The 27,241-nt window shown below is 43.5% G+C and overlaps 1 protein-coding gene across 2 annotated transcripts in view; it reads right to left on the bottom strand.

Annotated features, from left to right (window-relative positions):
* Positions 1-27,241, bottom strand: part of tmem65 (transmembrane protein 65) — a 105,537-nt gene that overhangs the window by 26,250 nt on the left and 52,046 nt on the right. For both annotated transcript variants that reach the window (XM_070873243.1, XM_070873242.1), the window contains 3 exons: positions 12,103-12,147; positions 10,455-10,522; positions 4,746-4,800 (listed from right to left, as the gene is read on the bottom strand). In XM_070873243.1, coding sequence (XP_070729344.1) covers positions 4,746-4,800; positions 10,455-10,522; positions 12,103-12,147 — 168 coding nt within the window. The remainder of the gene's footprint in view (positions 1-4,745; positions 4,801-10,454; positions 10,523-12,102; positions 12,148-27,241) is intronic.

The following is a 27,241-nucleotide window of genomic DNA, read 5'->3' on the forward strand; positions in this document are numbered from 1 at the left end:
AATGTGAGGTTATCCACTTTGGTGGCAAAAACACGAAGGCAGATTATCATTGAATGACAGCAGATTAGGAAAAGGGGAGGTGCAACGAGACCTGGGTGTCATGGTTCATCAGTCATTGAAAGTTGGCATGCAGGTACAGCAGACGGTGAAGGCGGCAAATGGCATGTTGGCCTTCATAGCTAGGGGATTTGAGTATAGGAGCAGGGAGGTCTTACTGCAGTTGTACAGGGCCTTGGTGAGGCCTCACCTGGAATATTGTGTTCAGTTTTGGTCTCCTAATCTGAGGAAGGACATTCTTGCTATTGAGGGAGTGCAGCGAAGGTTCACTAGACTAATTCCAGGGATGGCTGGACTGACATATGAGGAGAGACTGAATCAACTGGGCCTTTATACACTGGAGTTTAGAAGGATGAGAGGGGATCTCATAGAAACGTATAAGATTCTGACGAGACGGGACAGGTTAGATGCGGGAAGAATGTTCCCGATGTTGGGGAAGTCCAGAACCAGGGGACACAGTCTTAGGATAAGGGGTAGGCCATTTAGGACTGAGATGAGGAGAAACTTCTTCACTCAGAGAGTTGTTAACCTGTGGAATTCCCTGCCGCAGAGAGTTGTTGATGCCAGTTCATTGGATATATTCAAGAGGGAGTTAGATGTGGCCCTTACGGCTAAAGGGATCAAGGGGTATGGAGAGAAAGCGGGAAAGGGGTACTGAGGTGAATGATCAGCCATGATCATATTGAATGGTGGTGCAGGCTCGAAGGGCCGAATGGCCTACTCCTGCACCTATTTTCTATGTTTCTATGTAAACTTTCAAACTTGTAAATTTACGTAACTTACAAAAATCTTTTAATTTGAGAACAGTTACAACAGTAACAATAATAACAGCAGCAGCAAAGAAAGGTTGCACCCATCTCTTCTCCATCTTATTCGAAGACTGCTTGGTCTTGTTGACTCCACCCCTGCCCGCAGGCAGTGGCGCAGCGTTTCTCGGGTTGTTATCAAGCTTATTCTTTCGAGCATCTCAGGTAATAAGCACTTCTTGATGGGGAGCGTGGGTCGGCAGTAATGTGGAAGGCCCGGCTTGGGCCTCTTCAGAGGCTGGTTTGGGGATTGGAGTGGGAGTGGCAGCTGATTCTGTCAATGGCCACGGGGTCTGGGCGTGTTTCCTTATTGCAGCAACTACCTGCAACATTCGCTCCCTCAAGTTCACCGACAGTCTATCAGCTGCCTGCGACATTCCCTCCCTCGTGTGCTCGGACAGTGTTCCCATTTCTAGTGAGAGTATTGTTACTTCTCCAGATAGTCCCTACATCTCACCACCCACCACAGTGATGGTGTCCAGGAGTGATTGCGTAAGGTCAATGCTCTCCGCACTCATTGCCATCATCTGAACCACATCTGTTCGATCCTGCACCTCAGGACAGCGCTGTCAAACTCTCCTTCCCCTCCTCACCCTGGGTGTGGCTCGCTGCAACCCCAGACAGTGGGGCCCTGGGTGTGCCTCACTGCACCCTACCGGAATCCCCAGCCTTGGACTGTGAGAAACCATGGAATGTCCCAACATTCGTAACACTCAGGAAAGGGGCTGGCACCTCAATGGGCAGCATCTGCACCTCCTCCGCATAAGTACAACAGTGGGGGCTTCATCCATCCCCTTCCCCTCACCCCCATGCTCTTGGTCTGGAAGGTGGGGTGGAAGATGTTCTCCTCCTCAGGCTCATCCGCATCTGAATCTTCTCCTGCATCGGCTTCAGCCTCGTCAGGGTTGGCCTCAAGTTCTGCAAAATATAACAGAACAGACAAATGGTTAGCAGCAGAAGAGGGGGCAGGGTGGCCATGAGTAGGCTCATACAGCGCAGGCAGCAGGCTGATTTGAAGGACCACGATGAATGACAGCACATTGCATCAACCGAAGCGTAGCTGACGGAGACATCCCCATGAACTGAAGTATGGCTAGCCCGTGAGGTACTTAAGATTTAGCAAAGTCAGACTGTGGAATTTGCAGGATTTACCCTCTCCCTCGAGTGTGGGCCCAGCTTGTGCAGTGGTGGTTGCTTTTCTCCAGGCAGGACCCATCAAAGCAACTACCCTCTCATCCAAGGGTGTCAGTGGGTGCAGATTTGCCGGGCCTCCTCCTGTTCGAGTTCTCTCTCTTTTGTTGTGTGCCGCCTTCCTCTGCAAAGATGAAAATATTACTTTTTAAAGGAAGTGTGTGTTTCTGCTGGGTAGGACATATACAGATGATCACATTTACAATTGCAATTCCGGTGAATAAATGAAAATATTACTTACACTAACTACTTGACCAAGGTCCTGCCACTTCTTTTTGCACTGGGCTCCAGACCTCTGGGTGGTCACCATTGCACAGTAATCTTCTGCAAGTTGGTTCCAGCGTTTCTTCATTTCTTTTGGTGAAACTTTTGTGTGACCTCTGCTGGTGTCCAGCTCATGTCATCTGGCCTCAAATACAGTAACTGTGTCTCCACTTCATCCTATGAGAAATTCTTGGTCCTTGAGCCGCGTTGCATCTTGTATTGCAGCTCCGATTTTTCCACTGATAAAGTTCTCGCACACAACTGGCTCTTTAAAAATGGCTGAATGCAGACCTGGAGCTGTACTCTGCGTTTTTTCGGCGCAGACATTAGGCTCCATGCCTTGAAACTAAAGGACAGGCTGCGCAGCGCCAATTTCAAAAAATAGAATGGGGATACTTGCAGGATATTTTTTTGGAGTAGTCGGGGCCAAAAGAAAAACAGGTGTAACTCTTGCAAGATGCTAAAAAAGGCATTGGGGAAAATTGAGCCCATAGAGAGGGGCAAAGCCATGGAGTAATTTGTAAACAAGGATGAGAATTTTGAAATTGAGGCGTTGTTTAACCAGGTGCCAATGTAGGTCAGAAAGCACAGGGTTGATGGATGATCGTGACTTGGTGAGAGTTAGGACACGGGCTGCTGAATTTTGGATTACCTCAAGTTTACGTAATGTAGAATGTTGGAGGCCGGCCAGGAGTGAATTGGAGTAGTCAAGTCTAGAGGTAACAAAGGCATGAATGAGGGTTTCAGCAGCAGAAAAGCCGAGGCAGGGGTGGAGGCGGGCAATGTTACGGAGGTGGAAAAAGGTGGTTTTAGTTATACCGCGGATATGTGACTGGAAACTCATTTCAGGGTCAAATATGATACCTAGGTTGTGAATAGTCTTGTTCACCCTCAGACTGATGCTAGGGAGAGTGATGCAGTCAATGGTTAGAGAACAGAGTTTGTGGCAAGGACCAAAGATAATGGCTTCTGTCTTCCCAATATTTAATTTGAGAAAATTTCTGCTCATTCAGTACTGGATGTCGGACAAGCAGTCTGACAATTTAGATACCAAGCAGGGGTCGACAGAGGTTGTGGAGAGGTAGAGCTGGGTGTCGTCAGTGTACATGTGGAAACTGACTCCATGTTTTCGGGTGATATCTGCAAGGAGCAGCATATAGATGAGAAACAGAATGGGGCCAAGGATAGATCCTTGGGAGACACCAGAGGTAACGATGCGGGAGTGGGAAGAGAAGCCATTGCAGGAGATTTTCTGGCTACGTTTAGACAGATAAGAATGGAACCAGGCGAGTGCAGTCCCACTCAGCTGGACGATGGTGGAGAGGCGTTGGATGAGGAGAGTGGTCAACTATATCAATGGCTACAGACAGGTCCAGAAGAATGAGGAGGGATAGTTTGCCTTTGTCACATTCACAAAGGATGTCATTTGTGACTTTGATGAGATGCGTTTCAGTACTGTGGTAGGGGCGAAAACCAGATTGAAGGGATTCAAACATTGAACTCATGAAAGATGGTCACGGGTTTGGGAGGCGACAACACGTTCAAGTACTTTGGACAAGAAAGGGAGGTTGGAGATGGGGCAATAGCTAGCAAGCAAAGTGGGGTCAAGGATGTACGGACAATAGAAGTGGAAAATCTCATGGTGTAGCTCAAACAATTTAACAAGACAGGCAAGGTTGAGCAGAGCAAAAGTAGTTGATAAAGGAAAAGTTCTTGTGAATCTCCACTGCCTCTCTACCTCCCACAAATAGTAAACCCCATTCATTAATGGCATGGATACAAATCGATATAGAATAAAGTTGCAAACTGCTAAATAGAAAATTAAGAAGGGGGAGGGAGAGAAGATAAAATTGAATAATATCAGAAAAGATACAAGAGGAAGGAGAAAAAGACTGGCGTGGAGTCTATTACATTAACAAATAGGGTCCCTTAAAAATAACAGATGCGACAGTGGGAAAGGATGCACCAAAAACGGTCGACGTTTTCATGACTGAGAAGGGTAAGCCTCTCTTGACAGACGAGAAGTTACAAGATCTATGGAGAAAATGCTGAATAGTAATGAAGGCATCATTAAAAGCACGTGTCTGTAATAGTCCCGAGACAAACAACCCAGATGGAATGCATCCAAAGAGGAGTGTTCGGTCTGAAATGACTCAACTCATGAGATGCTACCAGAAGTTTCATAAATAGTCACTGTTTCCAAAAGGCCAGAAGCATAAACTCAATCTTGTCCGGTATCTGTAGCAGGAAAATTGTTAGTATCCATGTCTGCTGAGGGAAAGGGAGTCATGGCAGACTCTTTGGGGATTGATAAAGTACAAAATCATGGAGAAGAAAAAAACCCTCTAAAATACACAAGATTGACAAAGATCCGGAAGTGGCAGAAAGAGCCCTTGAGTGGACTAAAATTATTTCAAGAATGCTCACCTCCCATAGTAGAAATTCCAAAAATAACTCCAATGGACAGCTCAATCTGTGTCCCCTGAAAAACAAAACTCCAATTAATATGGTATCAATGTGTAAGCCCTTTTAGCCATGCACAATAGTGACCTCGCATGCCTTTATTTTAAAATTATGCAAAAAGTGCACTGAAGTACAATACAATATAATATAGTTTAATGTAGTCTGACATATTAGGGTGAAATATTTTGCAGCATTTGATTACAAACTCAAAACTATTTTTTCTTTATCTGATTGAAATTTTCAGACTATAACTGCACTTTCCCTTTTTGAATACAATCCAATCAGCTTCTTCCATTTAACCCGGTTTCCAATACTTGTAATTTAGAATGCATGGTAGCTTGCTCTAATACCATGTAGAGCTTCTATAATTGAGACATTTCAATGATAATTAGAGAGTAAAGGGAAGTCTGGTAACTGCGAAACGTTCAGGTTGTCTTCAGGATCCAGGTTTAATTCACTATGTTAGAAATTCATTTCCATCACATCACTTGTATGGCTAGGATGATGAGAAAAACAATTCCAGAAAGTACTTCAAACTACTGGAGTGAGCAATTGCAAAATTTCTTGAAGCACATTTTATTTAAGCAAGAGGAAGGTACCAGCACTTGTGCTCAGGATGTTACTCTTAATTCTTCCAGTAAGCAACGCTCTCCTGTAAACAGTACTGCAATAATATATTATGTAATACCACACTTCAACTAAAACTTGCATTTATATAGCACCTTTAACGTAGCAAAATATCCCAAGGTGCTTCACAGAATTTGACACCGAGCTACACAAGGACATATTCGGACAGGTGACCAAAAACTTCGCCAAACAGCTAAGTTTTAAGGAGCATCTTAAAAGGAGAGGTAGCGAGGCAGAGAGTTTTAGAGGGAGAATTCCAGATTGTAGGTCCCAGGCAGCTGAAGGCACGCCCTTCAATGGTGGAGCGATTCAAATCGGGGATGCGCAAGAGGCCAGAATTGGAGGAGCGTAGAGATCTCTAAAGTTGTAGGACTGGAGGAGGTTACAGAGCTAGGGAGGGTCGAGACCATAAAAGGATTTGAAAAGAAGAATGTGAATTTTAAAGGATTCGGGCAACATAGTTTTGGATGAGCTCAAGTTTCTGGAAGATGCAAGATGGGAGGCTGGGCAGAAGAGCATTAGAATAGTCGAGTCTAAAGGTAACGAAAGCATAGATGAGGGTTTCAGCAATAGATGAACTGAGGCATGGGCAGAGAAACATAGAAAATAGGTGCAGGAGCAAGCCATTCAGCCCTTCGAGCCTGCACCGCCATTCAATATGGTCATGGCTGATCATTCAACCTCAGTACCCCACCCCAGCCTTCTCTCCATGCCCCCTGATCCCTTTAGCCGCAAGGGTCACACCTAACTCCCTTTTGAATATGTCCAACGAACTGGACTCAACAACTTTCAGTGACAGAGAATTCCACAGGTTCACAACTCACTGGGTGAAAAAGTTTCACCTCATCTCGGACAGAAATGGCTGACCTCTTATCCTGAGACGATGTCTCCTAGTTTTGGACTTCCCCAACATCGGGAACATTCTTCCTGTATCTAACCTGTCCAATCCTGTCAGAATTGTGTGCGTTTCTATGAGATCCCCTCTCATCCTTCTAAACTCCAGTGAATACAGGCCCAGTCGATCCAGTCTCTCCTCATATGTCAGTCCTGCCATCCCGGGAAATCAGTCTGGTGAACCTTCGCTGCACTCCCTCAATTGTAAGAACATCCTTCCTCAGATTAGGAGACTAAACTGAACACAATATTCCAGGTGAGGCCTCACTAAGGCCCAACTGCAGTAAGACCTCCCTGCTCCTGTACTCAAATCCCCTAGCTATGAAGGCCAACATACCATTTGCCTTCTTCACCGCCTGCTGTACCTGCATGCCAACTTTCAATGACTGATGAACCATGACACCCAGGTCTCGTTGCACCTCCCCTTTTCCTAATCTGCCACCAATCAGATAATATTCTGCCTTCGTGTTTTTGCCACCAACGTGGATAACCTCACATTTATCCACATTATACTGCATCTGCCATGCGTTTGCCCACTCACCTAACCTGCCCAAGTCACCCGGCAGCCTCTTAGCATCCTCCTCACAGCTCACACCGCCACCCAGCTTAGTATCATCTGCAAACTTGAAGATATTACACTCAATTCCTTCATCCAAATCATTAATGTATACTGTAAATAGCTGGGGTCCCAGCACTGAGCCCTGCGGCACCCCACTAGTCACTGCATGCCATTCTGAAAAGGACCCATTTATCCCTACTCTCTGCTTCCTGTCTGCCAACCAGTTCTCTATGCATGCCAGTACATTACCCCCAATACCATGTGCTTTAATTTTGCACACCAATCTCTTGTGTGGGACCTTGTCAAAAGCCTTTTGAAAGTCCAAATACACCACATCCACTGGTTCTCCCTTGTCCACTCTACTAGTTACATCCCCCAAAAATTCTAGAAGATTTGTCAAGCATGATTTCCCGTTCATAAATCCATGCTGACTTGGATCGATCCCGTCACTGCTTTCCAAATGCGCTGCTATTTCATCTTTACGAATTGATTCCAACATTTTCCCCACCACTGATGTCAGGCTAACTGGTCTATAATTACGCGTTTTCTCTCTCTCTTTTTTAAAAAAAAGTGGTGTTACATTAGCTACCCTCCAGTCCATTGGAACTGATGCAGAGTTGATAGACTGTTGGAAAATGATCACCAATGTATCCACTATTTCTAGGGCCACTTCCTTAAATACTCTGGGATGCAGATCATCAGGCCCCGGGGATGAATCGGCCTTCAATCCCATCAATTTCCTTAACACAATTTCCAGTCTAATAAGGATTTCTTTCAGTTCCTCCTTCTCACTAGACCCTCGGTTCCCTAGTATTTCGAGAAGGTTATTTGTGTCTTCCTTCGTGAAGACAGAACCAAGTATTTGTTCAACTGGTCCGCCATTTCTTTGTTCCCCATTATAAATTCACCGGAATCTGACTGCAATGGACCCAAGTTTGTCTTCACTAATCTTTTTCTCTTCACATATCTATAGAAGCTTCTGCAGTCAGTTTTTATGTTCCCCGCAAGCTTCCTCTCAGTCTATTTTCCCACTCCTAATTAAACCCTTTGTCCTCCTCTGCTGAATTCTAAATTTCTCCCAGTCCTCAGGTTTGCTGCTTTTTCTGACCAATTTATATGCCTCTTCCTTGGATTTAACACTATCCTTAATTTCCCTTGTTAGCCACGGTTCTGCCACCTTCCCGGTTTTATTTTTACTCCAGTCAGGGATGTACAATTGTTGAAGTTCATCCATGAGATCTTTAAATGTTTGCCATTGCCTATCCACCGTGAACCCTTTCAGCATCATTTGCCAGTCTATTCTAGCCAATTCACGTCTCATACCATCGAAGTTACCTTTCCTTAAGTTCAGGACCCTAGTCTCTGAATTAACTGTGTCACTCTCCATCTTAATAAAGAATTCTACCATATTATGGTCACTCTTCCCAAGGGGCCTCACACAAGATTGCAAATTAGTCCTTTCTCATTACACATCACCCAGTCTAGGATGGCCAGCCCTCTAGTTGGTTCCTCGACATATTGGTCTCGAAAACCATCCCTAATACACTCCAGGAAATCCTCCTCCACCGCATTGCTTTCCAGTTTGATTAGCCCAATCAATATGTAGATTAAAGTCGCTCATGATAACTGCTGTTATTGTACGCATCCCTAATTTCTTATTTGATGCTGTCCCCAACCTCACTACTACTGTTTGGTGGTCTGTACACAACTCCCACTAGCGTTTTCTGCCCTTTGGTATTCCGCAGCTCCACCCATACAGATTCCACATCATCCAAGCTAATGTCCTTCCTTACTATTGGGTTAATTTCCTCTTTAACCAGCAACGCCACCCCACCTCCTTTTCCTGTCTGTCTATCCTTCCTGTATGTTGAATACCCCTGGATGTTGAGTTCCCAGCCTTGGTCACCCTGGAACCATGTCTCCATGATGCCAATTACATCATATACGTTAACAGCTATCTGCGCAGTTAATTCTTCCACCTTATTATGAATACTCCTCGCAGTGAAGCACAGAGTCTTCAGGCTTGTCTTTTTAACACACTTTGCCCCTTTAGAATTTTGCTGTAATGTGGCCCTTTTTGCTTTTTGCCTAGAGTTTCTCTGCCCTCCACTTTTACTTTTCTTCTTTCTATCTTTTGCTTCTGCCCCATTCTACTTCCCCCCGTCTCCCTGTATAGGTTCCCATCCCCCTGCCATATTAGTGCTGTTGGGGAGGGGTTAAACTATCAAATACTTCTCCTATATCATTGGTTCCGGTCCTGCCCAGGTGCAGACCATCCGGTTTGTACTGGTCCCACCTTCCCCAGAACTGGTTCCAATGTCCCAGGAATTTGAATCCCTCCCTTCTGCACCACTCCTCAAGCCACATATTCGTCTGAGCTATCCTGTGATTCCTACTCTGACTAGCATGTGGCACTGGTAGCAATCCTGAGATTACTATCTTTGAGGTCGTACTTTTTAATTTAACTCAGAGCTCCCTAAATTCACCTTGTAGGACCTCATCCCGTTTTTTACCTATATCATTGGTACCTATATGCACCACGACACTGGCTATTGACCCTCCTCCGCCCCCTCCAAAATATCCTGCAAACGCTCCGAGACATCCTTGACCCTTGCACCAGGGAGACAACGTACTGTTCTCCCTGCTCATGGTTCTACTACATGGAGATGATAAACACAAATCAGGTCATTGCTTTACCAACACATCCGTTCTGTCTGTAAGTATGACCCCGAGCTTCCCATCATTTGCCATTTTAGTTCTCTGCCCAACTCCCACTCTGATGTCTCGGTCATTGGCCCAATGAAGCTAAACACAAGCTCAAGGAACAGCATCTCATCTTTCCACTATGTCCTTTGCAGTCCTCTCGCCTTAATATTGAGCTCAACAACTTCAGACCCTAACTATGGCTTATATTTTCTTTCTGGCAATCAGTGCTAGCAATGTAGGATAAATGGATGGGTTTTCCAGGGGTGGCGGAGGAGAGTAGATTGGTACTTCAGATGCAACAACCTTCAACACACCGTTTTAACATCTATTACTGTCTTTATGACACTCCATTTGAGTCTATCCCTTTCTTCCTCTACAAACTATATTCCCAAAACTTATGAAAAATTAGCAGGCAAATCCACAGTAAAACTTTAAAAAAAAACAGAAGTTTGGTAATCTGCTTCCAAGGATTGACCAATGTAATTGATCACTGGGAGGTACGCAGAAGCGGTCAGAAATGATCCACCATTCCAGTTTCCAAAAGGGACGCATCTCCATTCCACTCCTTCAAGTGTCACATACCCAAAAGGTATGTTCAGTTCAAACTCTTGTCCGACTGCTCTGTGATGAAGCATTGTACAAACATGTTGCTCCTCCACAAACCCAATTAAGTAAACCGATCCCTGAATTACATAGCAGTTACAGCACAGAAACAGGCCATTTGGCCAAACAGGTCTCTGCTGGTGTTTTATGTTCCACATGAGCCTCTTGCCACCCTATCAGCATATCCTTCTGTTCCTTTCCAATGGTAATTAGGGTGGTGCCACCCTTCTTAAAATGATCTCAGTGGTAATTAATGCAGGAGGTGGCATAGGAGAAGTACTTACTGCAACAATCATTATAGCATTGTCCAGGAAGCCAAATCCAATAAAAGGTATTGCACTGTGAAGAAACACTGCAAGATTTAAAAAAATTGTATGAGTTTCCCTAAACAAGGTTACATTATAAAATCACTATATTATAGCTAATTTGTAGCACTCATTACCACAAAAAGTTCTAACAGTCAACTCAGCTTTAATTGAAAACAATCTTAATCTCAACAATCAAAACAAAATTAGACTGATTTAACACATTTTATGTAATATATGGATTGATCCAAATATAAAATACTTAATTATAAATGCAGATATCTCGATGGTATTTTAAATAACACCAGTCAGATTACTGAGTACACAGGCTTGGCTTTCAAAAGGTTTTATAGAAAGCTGTACATGTGTGTGAATTAGCATGTTGTTTAATAATTTTATTACAAACTTTTTCATTCCCCCTCTTATTTTTCTGTTGGGTGGTTCTGTGGTGGAAATGTGTGACGGGTCAGAGTCTGAGTCTATGGTTGGCCACTACATCAGGGTGCTTTAGTAGGATTTGTCTCATTGTGAGTCTGTAGCCAGAGGACAATTGCATTGGCTCCATGTAATTTGTATAAAACCTCAATAAATAACTTTTTACTTAAATGTTTTGGATGCGTTTGGCAATTATTGTACATGTGTCCAGAAGGAAGGGAGCTTTCAGATCAATTCATATTAGGATAACGCTATTAAATTAAATTCAGCACACAAGAGATTAAATCCATATATCTTGTGGGAAAGCGGATTAGAATTCAGCACAAAGAATTAGCTCCAGATGAGCTGGCAAGAGGAATGATGTCTCCTGCATTCCACATCAGTTTGAGACAATGGAGGTTTGTTAAGACTATTCCAGTAAACATTCACATAGTTAGAATGGACTCTTCCAAGTGAGCTCGACACATTTAACCGCTGGAAGGCCATACCAAGGACAACAGCGGGTTTTGATTGGCAGCTCAACTGGCCAATCCCCAGACAGGGAGAGGTAGGACAGGGGAAGATGTCAAATGTTTGGTTTCCCGTCCAGCTAAGAAAATAAGTCAGAAACAATGCTTCAGGGATCTGGTAAGGAAGTGGGTTCCCTGCATAAGTTTAGTGCTAGCTATCGTCAAATAATTTACTATTTAGATTGGTGTACATAGCCCAATGGTGACATGCTTTATTTCCTATGTTATAAGGAGTATTCCAAATGGTTTGAAATTCCCAAACATTATGCTCTTCATACACACATCGAAAATAAAACGTCAATTTAAAATGGGCCTTGTCTCACTAACATGTTAATATTCCGGAAAATAAGAGAAACATTGTGGGGGCATGCACAAGATTACAGTGTCCAGTTCACATAATAAAGGATTTCATTGTTTATGACCCCCCTAACCTCCAAGTCATGTTATTGTATGACTAGATTTTGGGCAATGGTAAACCTGCTGATTTTAAGGGACGCAGGATCTGTTTATCGGAGAGATTGACTACATCGAACCCAAAAAAATAAATCGACTGCAGACCTGAAACGTGCAACACAGTTACTTTGTGGAGCACAATTCATTCAAAAAATAAATTTGTACGGATATAGTGACTATTTTGCTGCACCCGGCTAAAGGACACAACAGTTATAAAAGAGATACGTTACCATATCTGCGTTGTGCTGATGATGGAGGCTTAACTTCCATTTGTTCTGTAAAGAGAAAAAGGAAATGGTATAAATAAATACAATTTCTAAATAGTGCATTGAATTAAATAGACAAACAGAACACGCACCACCATAGAGCACACAGAACTAAATCATCACTAGAACTGATGGAGAATGTACTAACCTCTGCAACCTCATTGAGGACAATGAATCATCTGTCCCACAAGCCCATTTTGTATAATGCCTAAATTTCAGAGGTTGTCATCATCATCCATCAGAGTTTTCCCATGTTGCAGCATTTCAAAATTTCTCCGACCTTAAGCATTGCCATGAAAAGCTCCGGCCCCGTTATCAAACATATGTGTACTTGCATAGGAAAGTGCAGTTTCCCTACTTTGAACCCGTCCTGTTTGTCTCCATTGCCTGTGACACCATCTAAATTACATCCATAATGAAAAGAATTGAGGGAAGGACACTGAGCTGACAGTGTTTCAACTCAACATACAAATAAGATTCACCACAATTGGGAACAAGTCCAAAGCTCAAATGGATTCATTTACTACCAAACTAATATTAAATCTCAAGGGCATTATTTGTCCTTTGCTGCTTGATTACACTTAACTAAGTAATATGTTTTTTCAAGCAAATATTAGTACCATTAGTGACCCAACACTTGGAAAATAAAATTTACTTCGGAGGAGAATATCGCATTTGTATTGCCAGAGACTGCTTGTGTATGTTACCTTAAAAGTGAGCACTGTGTCACCAATAGATTATTAAAGATACTTAAGCTGCCAAATAACACCCAGGGAAAACTGGTGCACAAGACCAGCGGGGCAAGAGTAACACTTGCACAACCAATTCTCCCTTAACACATCCAAGAGCGTGCTGTTGCTACAGCAAGTAATCGAACAGTACTACTTCATCATCTTTCTATTAATTCAATCACTAACCTGACCACAATAAATTTCAGGCCTTCACCTTATAGAAAAAGTTAAACCTTAACTTCGGATTATACATTTCATCCTTGTTATTTTCTATTACAGTTGAAATATTAAATGCTGGCGGCATTACAGAAGTATGCTTTACTGATTCTGACTGCACACGGGATTTGAATTAGCAGGGTGTTTCAGCTGGGTGTACAATTCAACTTCACACACTAGCTCAGCAACTTCAAGTTGCATCAGTTTTTGCTGAAGTTAGGGACTGATTCAGTGTCTTCCTCTTACTTTCCATGCCTGGTGAGCATCAGCCACCTGAGCAAGTGTGGGAGGATCATCTGAGGCAATCGACAGAAGAAAAGGAAAAACTAGTTAACGCTATTTAATAATCAGGATCAGTCTTAGCATAGGAGTAGCATGCTCAAAAGAGTCAGAAGGTGGTGGGTTCAAGCCCTGCACCAAAGAGCTGAACACATGATCTAGAATGAGACATTAGTGCAGTACTGTCGAAGGTGCCATCTTTTAGATGCGACATTAAATTGAGGCCCCCGTCTGCCCACTCAGATGGATGTAAAAGATCCCATGGCACCATTTGAAAAGAGCAACGGTGTTCTCCCAGTGTTCTGACCAGCATTCATCACTCAAACAACATCACTAAAATAGATGAAAAATGAAATACTGCAGATGCCGGATTATCTACTCTAGATTATCTACACTGGATTATCTACTCATTTATCTTACTGTCGTTTAGGGAATGTGCGATGTACAAATTCGTGCCATGTTTTCTAACATTGGTCAGTGTCAGCTGTGACTCAGTGGGTAGCACACTTGCCTCTGAATCAGAAAGTTGTGGGTTCAAGTCCCACTCCAGGGACTTGAGCACAGAAATCTAGGCTGACACGCCAGTGCAGTACTGAGGGAATGCTGCACTGTCTGAGGTGCCGTCTTTCGGATGAGATATTAAATCAGGTGGATGTAAAAGATCCCACGGCACTATTTTGAAGATCAGGGGAGTTATCTCTGGTGTCCTGGCCAATATTTATCCCTCAAAACAAAAACAGATTATCTGGTCATTAACAGTGCTATTTGTGGGAGCTTGCTGTGCACAAATTGGCTGCCGCATTTCCCACATTACAACAGTGACGGCACTCCAAAAGTACTTCATTGGCTATAAAGCGCTTTGAGACATCCTATAAAGGCACTATATAAATGCAAGTCTTTCTTTCTTTCCATTTTTAAAACCATGACCACACTGTAATTACAAAGTAATTCATTGACTGGAGTACTTTGGGATGTTCCAATTTTAGGTAAAGCACTATAGAAACATTTTTAAAATTCTGACTCCGTCATGAAGTACGATATGCAAGGATGTATAGATTTTATTAAGCCTCATGTCTGGTCAGAGAGAGCCCTGGAGATAGTTTTAGGTGTGGCAGAGGGAAGGAGAGAGTTGTGCCAATTTTGTCAAATTCATCATCCTCTGTCCTCCCTTTGCCCACCAGCCCCCACAATTTCACCTTTGAAGGAGCATTCATTTTGGTGCCTCCCACCCACATGAACAGTTACATGAACAGCCTGGTATTATGTTGAATCGACTTAAAACTTATTTTTGCCTTACTTTGACTCAGCAATGACAACTGTACATAGGTAAACAGGTCCTTTCTGACAATGGAATTCAAAGCCATCTTGTTGTCATGGAGTTTGAAAATTCTAACAGCAGGTTCAGTCCTGGTCTTAAATCCTTTGCTTGACACCGATGAGCTTGTAATTGCATTATAGATTAAATGTCATCAAGAAATGTATGAATTTATTGAGCTCCTTGTGTTTGTCCTAATGTAAATGTGCACTGAAATTGTATCCTTTGGATAGTGTTAATTATATTTTTATTCACAATTCTCAAACATAGAAGTTAGGGATGGGCAATAAATGCTAGCCTTGCCAGCAACATCCACACCCCGGGAACAAATTTTTAAAAAATATGTTAAGCCAGGTTTCCTGATGTGCTATTGCCAAGGAGAAAGATTTGGATTCAAAGAAAAATTTAGAAACATGGATTTAATTTTAGAAAAACACATTGAAAATTAAAATTAGCAATTTGTACCTGGAACAGTTTTTGGAGTTTTCCCAAAGTGATTGAAGAATTAGTCTCCAACAGCGAGTTAATGCGAGGCAAACTATAATCTGAGTCATGATCGGAGTGACAGAGCAAAGACACATGGCTGAGAAAGATCACTTAGGTAAGGTTAAGCCATGACTGTCGAGGAATAAGGATGAGGATCTTGAAAATGAGGATACGGATCATGAAGATGTGCTAGGGGAGAGAATCATTGGAATGTGATAAAGAGATGAGAGAGTGGGTCTTTGTGTGGGAGAAGACACAAGCCAGAGTTCTGGATTAACAGGTTTATGAAAGATGGAGATGAAGCCAACATGGAGAACAATCCAGAAATTCACCCTTCCAATGACAACGGCATGGATTAGGATCTCAGCATCAGAGATGGAGAAGCAGGAGTCCAAGTGGGAAATGTTCTGAAAGTGGAAAAATGCAGTCTTGGTGACTGGCCAGCTGTGGGGAAAGGTGGTCATTTCAAGGTCACGCAGAATACATCAGGTCAACACACCAGTTGACTGAATCGGAGTGAGTAGCTGGGAAGGATGACTGATTTTGTTCATCTATAACTGAAGCAATGTTACAGCTTTGTCAACAAAAAAATCAATGGACTAACATTTAGTGTTACCGGATACCTGAAACTCAAACTCTTGAAAACCTGTTTGTATAGAATGTTCCAGAATTACGAAAACTTCAGTCTGCAAGACGGTGGGCGGAGGGGGGGGGGGTAATAGTTCCTCGAATCATCAATTCTCCCTAAGACCAAGTGGGAGAAAGAGGTTTGATGATAGTTCCAGGAGCTAAGCAAAGTGAAACGGTCATAAGCATTCACCGTGACAGCCCCCTTCAATAGACTTTTTATTTACGTTTTGAAAATAATTACAAGTTTTCAAAAACTAAACTGAAGATTGGTATTTTACAATTCGTTCAGGAAAAATCTATGTCAGCTTGATCAGCGCACACGGGAAAATGAAAAGAAATCCAATAAGAGGACTTGACAAGGAAATACATTTGCGTGTTAAACCAACTTTTCAACTTTCAAAATGATAGCTGACAATGGTAAAATGAATGGATTTCAGAGACAATATTTTTGAAATCCATTCACCAATAATTTTTTTTGATTTTAGTACAGTAGTGTTACCAAAAACATTTAAGGGTTAGAAGGACGGTCTTGTGCACCTCTGCACTGACAACCCAAGCTGCATTGAAAGATCCATTTACTCATCAACACCAAGAACATGGAGCATTACTTTCAGAGAACTGTTTATATACAGTGGATTCCCAAGGATTGTAAAAACATGGATCAGATAAAATATGTAAGCTACTCGTCACTAGATACTGCAGTGAACACTATTAAAATAAAGTTATACTTTAAATGCAGACTGTCAGTTTGTTTTTAAGAACCTTTTTCTCTTTCAACAGCAGCTTCTATACACAGACCATGTCATCTAGGATCAGAAAGTGTCTGTATTCTGCCCTTGCAGAGACATATAATATTAGGGCCTTATAATTACCCCAGTGGTAGTAATCTGCTTAACCAATTCAACCCACTTGCACTAAAATGGTTGATATGGCGACTGCACAGACAATGGGACAGAATTTGCAGTGGGTATTCAGAGTATGCCATCATACCACCTTTGAAATGGACAGCAAATTTAGCATTTCCACATGCGCTAAATCTCAAACTTGCAATTTATCAAATTACAACTCGACAGTTCATCCACAGTGACATTGAAAACCTAAATGCTCGCACAGAATTGGACTAATTGGCCACCAACTGCCCAGCAATTACTTATGAAAATTTTAGGACTGATGGAAGCAGGCGCAGGGTCGCTTTCCACAGCAAAAGGAGTATAAAAAAAAATCTTCATCTGATGCTTTATTATTGTATTGGATACTTTCTGTCCCCAATTAGATGACATCCAGGAATGTTGTAGAACCTGAGTGTTTCATTTGGGACAGCACCTGAAGAAAGTGTGGAATAGCACATATTGACAGACATACACACAGAATCCAGCATTGAACTACACATTAATAATTAAAGCTGCATTTCATATTTTGATAAACAAATGCTTAATCTTATCCTGGTATTCTCACACCATCAATTCATCAGACAAGAGGCAAAATGCACTTTGGAAGGCGGCTTATAAATCAGAATATTCTTGTTTTAATTGAAAGTAAAATCAGAGCTATGTGTATCTGAAGTTTGTTGCAACATTTATTCTCCAAATATAAATGCTTCAAAGATCAATTCTCAATGAGACCTCTTCTGCTTCCTGATTGGAGCACTAGCCCACATGATGCCAGGTACGCTTCTGCGCCGCTGGAGTCCGTGGGCCATTCTGCTGCCCTCCAGTACACAGCATTAGCCAGCAAGTTCTCAAAAGAGGGTCCCCATCAGGTAAGTTTGCATTCTGTTTGGATGCTGGCAGCGTACTCCGTCGTATTCCACCGACCACTAAATCCAGGCATCAGTTGAGAGATTAAGTCCCCAAAATTACAACCCTACCTTAATCTTGTTTCACATTTCCTGCTTTTAAACCTTCAGGTATCAAAACAATACTTCTGTTAACTCTTTGACGTGACGGTTTACTGCCAGAATAATTCATATTACACTCACTTAATAAAAAAGAATGTCACAAATGCAATGCTGATTTTTTCAGGAAGGTATGAACAGCAAACAGATCTGCAAATCCTCAATGTGAAACAAACATGTGCTTTTCAAATAAAAAAAGTATTGCCATTTAAAATCAAGGAAATAAGGCAATTTCTTCTGATTAACAATCTGTATGAAAGAAGCAATTTAAGCTTCACTATTGCAGAATGAAGTCCTGGGATGAGAAAAAGAATTAACCAGTGTTCTCGACAGCTTTCAGGTTGGAAGCGCGTGATCTTTGCTTGCTGCATTCACCAGGATGCACCTTGTGGAGTTAACCTTTGTTCAGAGACAGTATCTTGGTAATAGACTTTGAAAGACACACATAGCCTATTTTCTTCTGGGAAGCAAGAGGGCTGAAAGGACAAGTACGTCTTGAAGTAACGGTAAAGGATCTAATGAAACCTCAGCATCGGTCAATGATCCAGAGCCATGTTCTCTTAGTGAAGGGTTACAAGTCAGTAATGGGCCCTCTGCTCTCGCAGCAGTGCTGCCAGTGATGACGGCAGTTGAGATGGACGACACTACAAACATGATGTATTAAATACTGTTTCTAGAGAATATATGAAGTTGATCAGAGAGAATCAATTCAAGGAAACGTTTTGCCCTTTACCTGTATAATTAAAACTATTAATATAGGTAAGGAAAGCAGCAACTTTGACATTACACTTCTAAATTTCCAACACCAAAAGAAAAATGCTAATGTAAACTCTGAAGGGTATATTCATTATGCCAAACATACATTACATCAGCTTGGTTCGCCATCAGTTCGAACTCAGAAGGCGAGAGTCCCAAAAGGACAACAACACAGAATCTGGACAGACACTCCAATTCAGCACTGAAGGAGTGTTGCATTGCCCGAGATACTGACTTTGAACAGCAGTACCCTCTACTTGTTCATGTAGATAGAACATTGCTGCTGCAATTGGCTGTCGTGTTTGTCTACTTAAATCACTACACTTCAAAACTTATTAATTGTGTGAAGCACTTTGAGATGTTGTGAAAATGTGCTGAATTGTTATATAATTAGATTCAGTTCCATAAACAATAACGTAATACTTCACTTAATTTGTAAAAAAAAGTAGAATGTGAGACTCCTTTTGGTCACCTGTAATCAGAAAATGGCATCTTGGCATAGCTTGATTTAGTAACGATTCTCTCTTCATTAAGCAAAGACATTTAATACCTTAGTGAGATTGCAAGTAGATAACAGTGAAGCTCCACTGCATTCACTTTGCAGTTAAGAAAACCATTTAGAAAAATGCTGATGTGTGAGCACACACAGATACAAATGAATATGCTGCAGGATAAAATTTAGAGCCAGGGGCTGGACCAATAGCGCACATATAGCAAAATCCGCATCATTGTGCTGAATACCTTCAGAAGGTTCCTTTGCCAATTTTCTCTCCTCCTGACAGCAATGATTCATGCTGGGATACAGTTCCACATGAACACCAGTGCCTCACTTGCCTCTGCAAAGTTGTCATTCGTTGTATATGAGTGCATGTAGCAAGTGTTGGCAGATTATTCACCATAGTGACCACAGCCATACTCCTGGCTGTCCTCAAATATCCACACACCCACACATTGCAGCAAGGGTCAATGAATGGCTAGCAATCAGGTGGTGATCTTTTATTCTCTACCCCAAGGCCAACTACCACTGATGCTCTAACCAAGGTCAACTAACTAAGCACAGACCAGGGAAGTATGGGTTAGCGATCAGTGCTTTAGTAAAGTTGGCCGCAATGGAAATTGTTCAAAACATTCAACCAATAAAGCAACTCCCCCTGGTAACATACTGAGCAATGCAATAGATTTGAGAAAATATTGAACTTGCAAATTCTAAATGAAAGTTTACATTTAGAGATTCTGTTGTCAAATTATTAGCATAACTCAGAATGGCTTTGATCTAATCACCGGATTCAACAAGGAAATTGTCAAGAATGAAAAGGAGCAATACACTTGCTTTCTTTAGTTTGTTATTCAAATGTTTCTTTTCTACATGGATTACGCTTTTAACTTCAGCATAATCAATTTATTTTTTGCTACGATCAGAATGACTGAAGGATGATGAAAAGACTTGGGAAGGACATTTGCTTTAAAAACCCAATTACTTAAAAGTTGTCACAAGTTTATTTGAAATTATTTTGTTAAATCAAGCAAGACAGCCCTCTGATGTGCAGAAGTGTAGCGTATTCATTATTTAAAAAAATATATTTACACAAAGACAAGGAGTACTCAATGAATTGAGGAGTCTGATCGTAACTATTGCTCTGCGTGTTATTTTGCTGTGAGATAAAGCAGCTTAATGGTTCTTATCTGGTCTAACTTACCAAGTGTTTCTTTGGTCCATCTTCAAAAAGACTGAAGAAGCACACGTGCAAATGAAATGAGCACAATTAAACCCTTGGATTAGTGTTGTAATTAGATATTGAGCAGTTCGGGCAGACTTCTAAATCCAAGATGCTCAGAGCATTTACCGAGTGACGGGCTCCACTATACTCAAGAGAATACCCAAGTCAAGACCCCGAATTTCTAACGCTGACTGTGAAAGTCAACTCTTTACATTTAAGGCAACAAAAAGTCAGCACTTTGGGAAAAAACAATCTTTAAAATGAATCACTATCCTCTGGGCAGTACAGGTTGAGCATCCAAAATCCGGAGTTCCGGAATCCGGACCGATTGGTGGCAGTCATCTGGAATCTGTAAAATGTTCCGGAATCTGACCGACCAACTCTGCCGACCTCAGGCCTCGCCCCACCGCTGTTGCCCTTACCTCAGGATCCCGCCGTTGCACGATCTCAGGCCTTGCCTTGCCGCCGCTGACCTTACCCCACCGCCGTTTGCCTCGCCCCGCTCCCCTTACCTCGGGGCCTCCTCACCGGCCTGCCCCAACACCTCCTCTGCAACGGGGCCCGCCCGAAAAGCTCCACCTCGGCGGGGCCCGCCCGAAAAGCATCACGGCCCGCCCCAACACCACCACGGCGGCAGGGCCCACCCCAACACCACGGCGGCGGCAGGGCCCGCCCCACCACCACCACGGCGGCAGGGCCCGCCCCAACACCACGGCGGCGGCAGGGCCCGCCCCACCACCACCACGGCGGCAGGGCCCGCCCCAACACCACGGCGGCAGGGCCCGCCCCAACACCACGGCGGCAGGGCCCGCCCCAACACCACGGCGGCAGGGCCCGCCCCAACACCACGGCGGCAGGGCCCGCCCCAACACCACGGCGGCAGGGCCCGCCCCAACACCACGGCGGCAGGGCCCGCCCCAACACCACGGCGGCGGCAGGGCCCACCACACCACCACCACGGCGGCAGGGCCCGCCCCAACACCACCACGGCGGCAGGGCCCACCCCAACACCACCACGGGGGCAGGGCCCATCCTAACACCACCACGGCGGCAGGGCCCGCCCCAACACCACGGCGGCAGGGCCCCATCCAAGGACCTCACGGACGGAGCCGGTGACCCGAACAGCTCCTTGAAGAACAACCCCCACTTTCTGAAGTTCCGAAATCCGGAAAGACCTGAACCTGGGCTCAGGGTGTTTCCGGATTGCAGACATTAGAAACACGTTCCGAAGTCTGGAAAAACACAAACCGGCTCAGCCTCGGTCCCGGTCCCGAGGTTGCCGGATTCGGGACGCTCAACTGTATTAAAGACAAACTCCATTAAAGTCCAGTCAGCATTTTTTGAAAGATTAACTTCAAATATTGTTACAGCAGAACAGTAGTAACTTTCACAATGAGGAATGACTTGAAAGGGGAGAGCTAGCAATGAACAATGGTCTGAAACAGCTGGAGTGAATAACAAAGGCCGGTATTTTCCGGTGCCCACGGGTGCGTGCACGGTGCATACGCGCCTGTAAGAAGAATCTTCTTGACAGATCGTAGCCATCCCTGGGAAATAGCGGTCAGTGGGCGGAGAGTTGGGCTATTTACCCAATTACTGCCCAGCGAATGCCCGTGAAATTCTCAGGCCTGGTAAAAAGCAGGCGTACAGCCTGCTTTTACCAGCGTAAGAGTTTAAATGAATATAAAAAATTTTAAATATTATTTAAACATTAAAACACCTGTAAAATAAGTTGGTTATTTTTAGCCCTTATAAAGCATTTAAATTTATTTCAAAAAGTTTAATTTTTGTTTTAAATGTTTAATTAAATTGTGGTTAAAATATGTATATTTTTTAATATTTTCTATGAAAATGTTTGTGATCCCCATTCATGCTTATGGGGATTCTGTACGTATGGAACCCCATCAGCACGAATGGGGATTCCCCCTTCTTTCATTGGTTTGACCGACTCATGGTGATCCCTGGGACGCTTGCAAACCGCGTGCGTTCCTGAGGTACGTGGGCCTCTACGCATGTGTACCTGTAGAAGCCCAGGAGCACAAGTCTTCTTGGTCTAGGACCATCAGATAGGTGCGTAGATTTTTTGCTATTCGGCCTCAGACAGCAAATTCAGTTTGCACTGATCAAGAGTCTGGAGGGGGGGGGCGAGTAGGGAAGGAAAGAGTAAGTGAAAATGACAATAATTATGGAGATTTCTAATAAAATGAAAAAGAAGTTCGGAACCTCTTCAAATCAGTGCATATAGCCAATGCAGAATGCTGCTCAACACGTGTTTAAAAAGCAAAATGAAGCCAAGAAAGTTGATAACGTATCTGATCTAATCTTTAATTGACCCTGAAATTCCGATATCCCGAGTCCGTACGAAGTTTCTACAGACCTGGGAAGGCATCGGGAAAGCCGGGTTTCAGCGCGCAATGTGCATGCACTGAAAACCGGCTTTTCCGATCTGTCAAGTTTCTGGCTTGACAGATCTCGCGCATATCGGAAGCGAGGACACTTGCAGGGCAAAATTTCCGATATTTACGCATATCTTGCCCAGCAAATGTCCTCAAAAATCTTGCGCCTGAAAAAGCAGGTGTATCGCCTACTTTTACAGGTGCAAGTGTTTAAAAATACACAAACATTTTAAAATAAATGTTTTATTGTTATAAACCCTCCCCACTACAGTAAGTTTATTTTCAGGCCTAATTAAAAAAAACTTTTAAAAATGTCGGAAAAATATTTATTTTTCCTTATACAAGAACTTTAATTTAAATTAATCTTAAATATGTAGTGTATTTTTATTTTTTTTTTAGTGTTGTGTGTTTGTGTGTTATTATGAATGAGAAAGTACTGTACCTTGATTGGCTGCCTAGAGCCATGTGACTCCAGCTCCAGCAAACGGAAGTCCCAACATGCACGCGCTCCGATCACAGTGAGTGAAGGCCTCGGGATCAGACGTTCGAGCAAGCGCAGCACCTTCAGGTAACTGCGTATTTTTTTTCCTTTTTTAGTATTTTGCCCACGGGAAGACCTCGATCGGAATTTCTGAACCATTATTTAGTAGTGACTTTGACATACAGGTGCAGCATTGAAAATCCGGAGTTCCAGAATCTGGACCGATCGGTGGCAGGGTCATCCTGAATCCGTAAAATGTTCCGGAATCCGGACCCGCCGATCCTGCCTCACCGCCGCTGCCCTTACCTCACTGCCCGAACAGCTCCTCTTCGGCGGGGCCCTGCCCAACAATCTCATCGATGGGCCCGAACAGCTCCTCGCCGGGGACCCCCACCCCCTTGATGTTCCGAATTCCGGAAATACCCAAACCTGGGCTTGGGTGTTTCCGGGCTAGTGACATTGAAAGACGATTGAAAGTCCGGCAAAGCCCGGAATCCGAAACGGCCTTGGTCCCAAGGGTCCCGGATTCTCTACATTGCACCTGTATTGGAAAATTGTGGGCTGGGAAACACTTGAGCAACAATGGCCATAAGATCATTAAATTTGAGCCAGTGACAAAACAGGAGCAAGAGACATAATGAACAAATCAGGAATTGCTATTTTGAAGTCACGGTGATCAATATGGAAAGGGGAAATTGAGAAAAAAAATGCAACAGGAGAAAAAAAAGAGGAGAAACAGAACACCTTTAAGGATGAATTAAAGATGCTGAGTAAATGCATCAGATTCAAGTTAGCCAATATGAAAACAAAAAAAACGAAGAGTTGGAAATTCTGAGAAGACAGGAAATTGGAAAATATATAAATCCAGATTGAAAATAAATTAAATAATCTGGAATGAAAAGTAAAAAAATTACAAAGAATATGAACGAGACACACTGTGAGCTAGACTTTGCATTAGTCTCCACGTCGCCCAAAAATGGGTGGTATTTCCAGCGCTAGTGTTTATATTGTTTTTTTGATCGCCGGAATATCGGCCATTTTCAAACTTGCTAGTTTCCACTTTTTAATTTGGGTGTTAGCCGTAGCGATGTGAAATGGGCGTTAGTGGGGTTTTTTTTTTAGTCGTGCGTCCATACCAATGGTCTTTTCCCACGTTTCAGGTGGTTTGGAGTCATCTGCACATGCGCAGAGTGTGAAAGAGGAGAAAGAGCACGAGAGAGCACGCGCGAGCGAGAGAGGAGAAAGCTGGCAAGTGTGGTGTGTGGACTATTGGGTTATTTGTGTGGAGTATTTGGTTATTTTTCAGCAATTTATTTCCGAATTATTTGAAATCATCTTTCTAATCTAATAATGGATCGAATTGAATCTTTAATGGAAAGAAGGATGAGCGAAGAGGAAGGAGGAGTGGCGGAGGGGGTGGAAATGGGAAGACGTAGGCGCGCAATGCATTTTAGCGAGAAGGCCAATGCTGCCTTAGTGGCAGAGGTGGAGAATTGGTGGGCACAACTGACTCGGGTTGGGTATGGGAACCCTCCGCACCGGGTTTATCAAAGGAATGGAACAGAGATTGCAGAGGTCATATCTGCTAACACTCACGAGGTAAAGGAGCCCAACCAGTGCTGGAAGCGCTGGAATGATCTTGTTGGATCAGGCAGAGCAAGTATTAAATGTATTTATATTTATTTATATAATTGTAATTGTAATGATGCAACAATGAATTTAAATGCAGATCTGATGTATTGTAGTTAGACCGGTAATCATTTAATCCAAACCTCGATCTTATTCAAGTTAGTTGCAGACGGTAGATATAACTATGCATGTGATATGTATAACGCTTAGTGACTATGACTAGCATGGGCTGGCTAATTGTGGATTGTGTGTGTTGTGTTGTGTAATAATAATATATCTGTCAGTAATCTGCTATCTTGTTTTATCTGAAAAAGTACCTAGCAATGATCTTATGCCATGCTAGTCACCTTTGCAGAAGAAACTTTCGAAGAATAGGGCCAAGCAGCGGCGCATGGGTGGCAGCCAAGCTGAACTTTGCGCCCTGACCGATCTTGAAAAGCGGGCGTTGCCATTGGTGGGTGTCCACAACCAGTCAGCCACCCGGGCAGCATCTGAACCCGTTCTCGTGCCACGCGAGTAAAATATAAACCATTGGGTAATTTAATGCCATTCCCACACAATATATGATTGATGTAATGTTATGTAATTAACGATGGGATCATGAAATATCATTGTAATACAAAGCTATCATGTACTATCATGGTTAATTATATGCCATGTCTGTCAGTACATTTATAGCAGTAGTGTTGCTCTCATGCATATGCCGGTGTCGCGTAAGCATTCCTATGTGACCCGAGCACCCGCTTCTCTTCGAATTACCTCATTTATGTTTTCTAGCTCAACAGATAGTGCAGGCCTTGCAGGAATCCCAGGCACCCCGGGATCCTGCGATCGTCTCTGGAGGCGAGGAGGCACGGGTGTCACCTGTTTTGCTGCAGGTCCTCCTCTCCACTGAGGATAGTGAAGAGGTGGAGGAGGAGCCTGCAGCCCTGTCTGCAAGTGTTCCTGTGGCCACGTCCTTTTCGACCGAGGAGGTAGCGGGACCAAGTGCTTTGCAGCAGGACACCCAGAGTGGTTCCATGCCAATGCCGACCCCACTGAGGTTGGTTCGGCCCAGTTGGACTGCTCTAAGAACGGTAGATCTGAGTGTGGACAAGGTGAACTTGTCCAGGACGAGTGTCAACATTGGTCGGGAGCTCCTCCAAGCAATAGGCGGGTTATCTGGCCAGGTTGCCACTCTGTTCGCGATCGTCGCCGAGAAGATGATGCAGATAGCAGTGGCACTAGAGAGAATAGCCAGGAACACGGATGCCAGAGGGCTATCAGTGGTCCCGGAATCCGGCACTGCACCCAAAGGTGCCATACCCCCATTGCTTGAGACACATGCGAGTCAGGAGGAAATTCTTGCTTCTGGCTCGGATGACGTTTCCTCAGAAACGTCCTCTCCATCTACAAACCAATCAATGGACCTGCAGTCCCATCTGGCAATTCTTCTCCCCTCCCGATAGCCAAGTTATGCAGCACACCACAATATGAGCGACCTGCTCAGGGTGGTATTGTAATATGCCTCCCGAGTGGTCCAGGCATCGAAAGCGCTGCTTAAGCACTCCAATTGTCTTTTCGACAATATTGTATGTGGTTCTGTGGCTTTCGTTGTATCGCTTCTGGGCTTCTGTCTGGGGCTTACGCAGTCCGGGGGCAGGGTGCGCGTCATCAGCCAGCTGGTAAGGCCATATCCTTTATCATCCAGCATGCAACTGTGACCTTGTGGCTTACTCTTAAACAGGTCAGAGACAATGCTCTCACGCAAGATGTGCGCATAATGGATGCTCTCTTGAAATCTTGCATTTACTGCCATGATGATTTGCTTATGGTCGACAATGAGTTGCACATTTAGGGAGTGGAATCCCTTTCAGTTCGGAAAAACCTCTGCATCCTGAAAAAGTGCTCGCATGGCGATGTGCGTACAGCCTATTGCTCCCTGCACCTTGGAGAAGTTTGTTATTCCTGAGAAACACATAGCCCTCTCAGTCTGTCTCTCCCTGGTCATAGGGAAGCTTATAAAATCCATCCTTCAAGCGTAAAGGCTTCAGTCACCTGTCGAATGCAGCAATGTGTGGAATGCTGAGACAGCGCAGATGTCGCTAGCTGAGGCCTGAAAGGAGCCCGATGTTTAGAAGGAAAGTGCCGCAGTAACCTTGACCTCAACGGACAGTGCGATCCTGATGGTGCTGTTAGGCTGCAGATCTCCCTTAATGGGCTAGCATATCTCATTGATGACCTCTTTTCAGCAGTGCAGTCTCCTAAGGCATGTGTTCTCTGACAAGTTCAGGTATGACCGCTTATCCCTGTAAGTGCGTTGGGTGTAAGTTCTCCTGCTCATCAGTCTGCCACCTCTTTGATTGGGTACATAAAGCTCTTCAATATACCTTCTCCCATCTCTCGTCTGCAGCATGTGAGTAGTCATCAACACTGGCTGAGAAATTACAGGCCCTATTACAATTACTATTACATGTATTCTTCAGAAATAATTGGCTTCCAAAAACTCATTAAAAATTCAAATCAACCACAATATGATTAGATGGTTATTCAGATTTTTAAATCGCCTTTAAAACACTCACAGATTAAATCA

The sequence above is a fragment of the Pristiophorus japonicus genome, chromosome 1 (assembly GCF_044704955.1).
Source record: "Pristiophorus japonicus isolate sPriJap1 chromosome 1, sPriJap1.hap1, whole genome shotgun sequence".
NCBI lineage: Eukaryota > Metazoa > Chordata > Chondrichthyes > Pristiophoridae > Pristiophorus > Pristiophorus japonicus.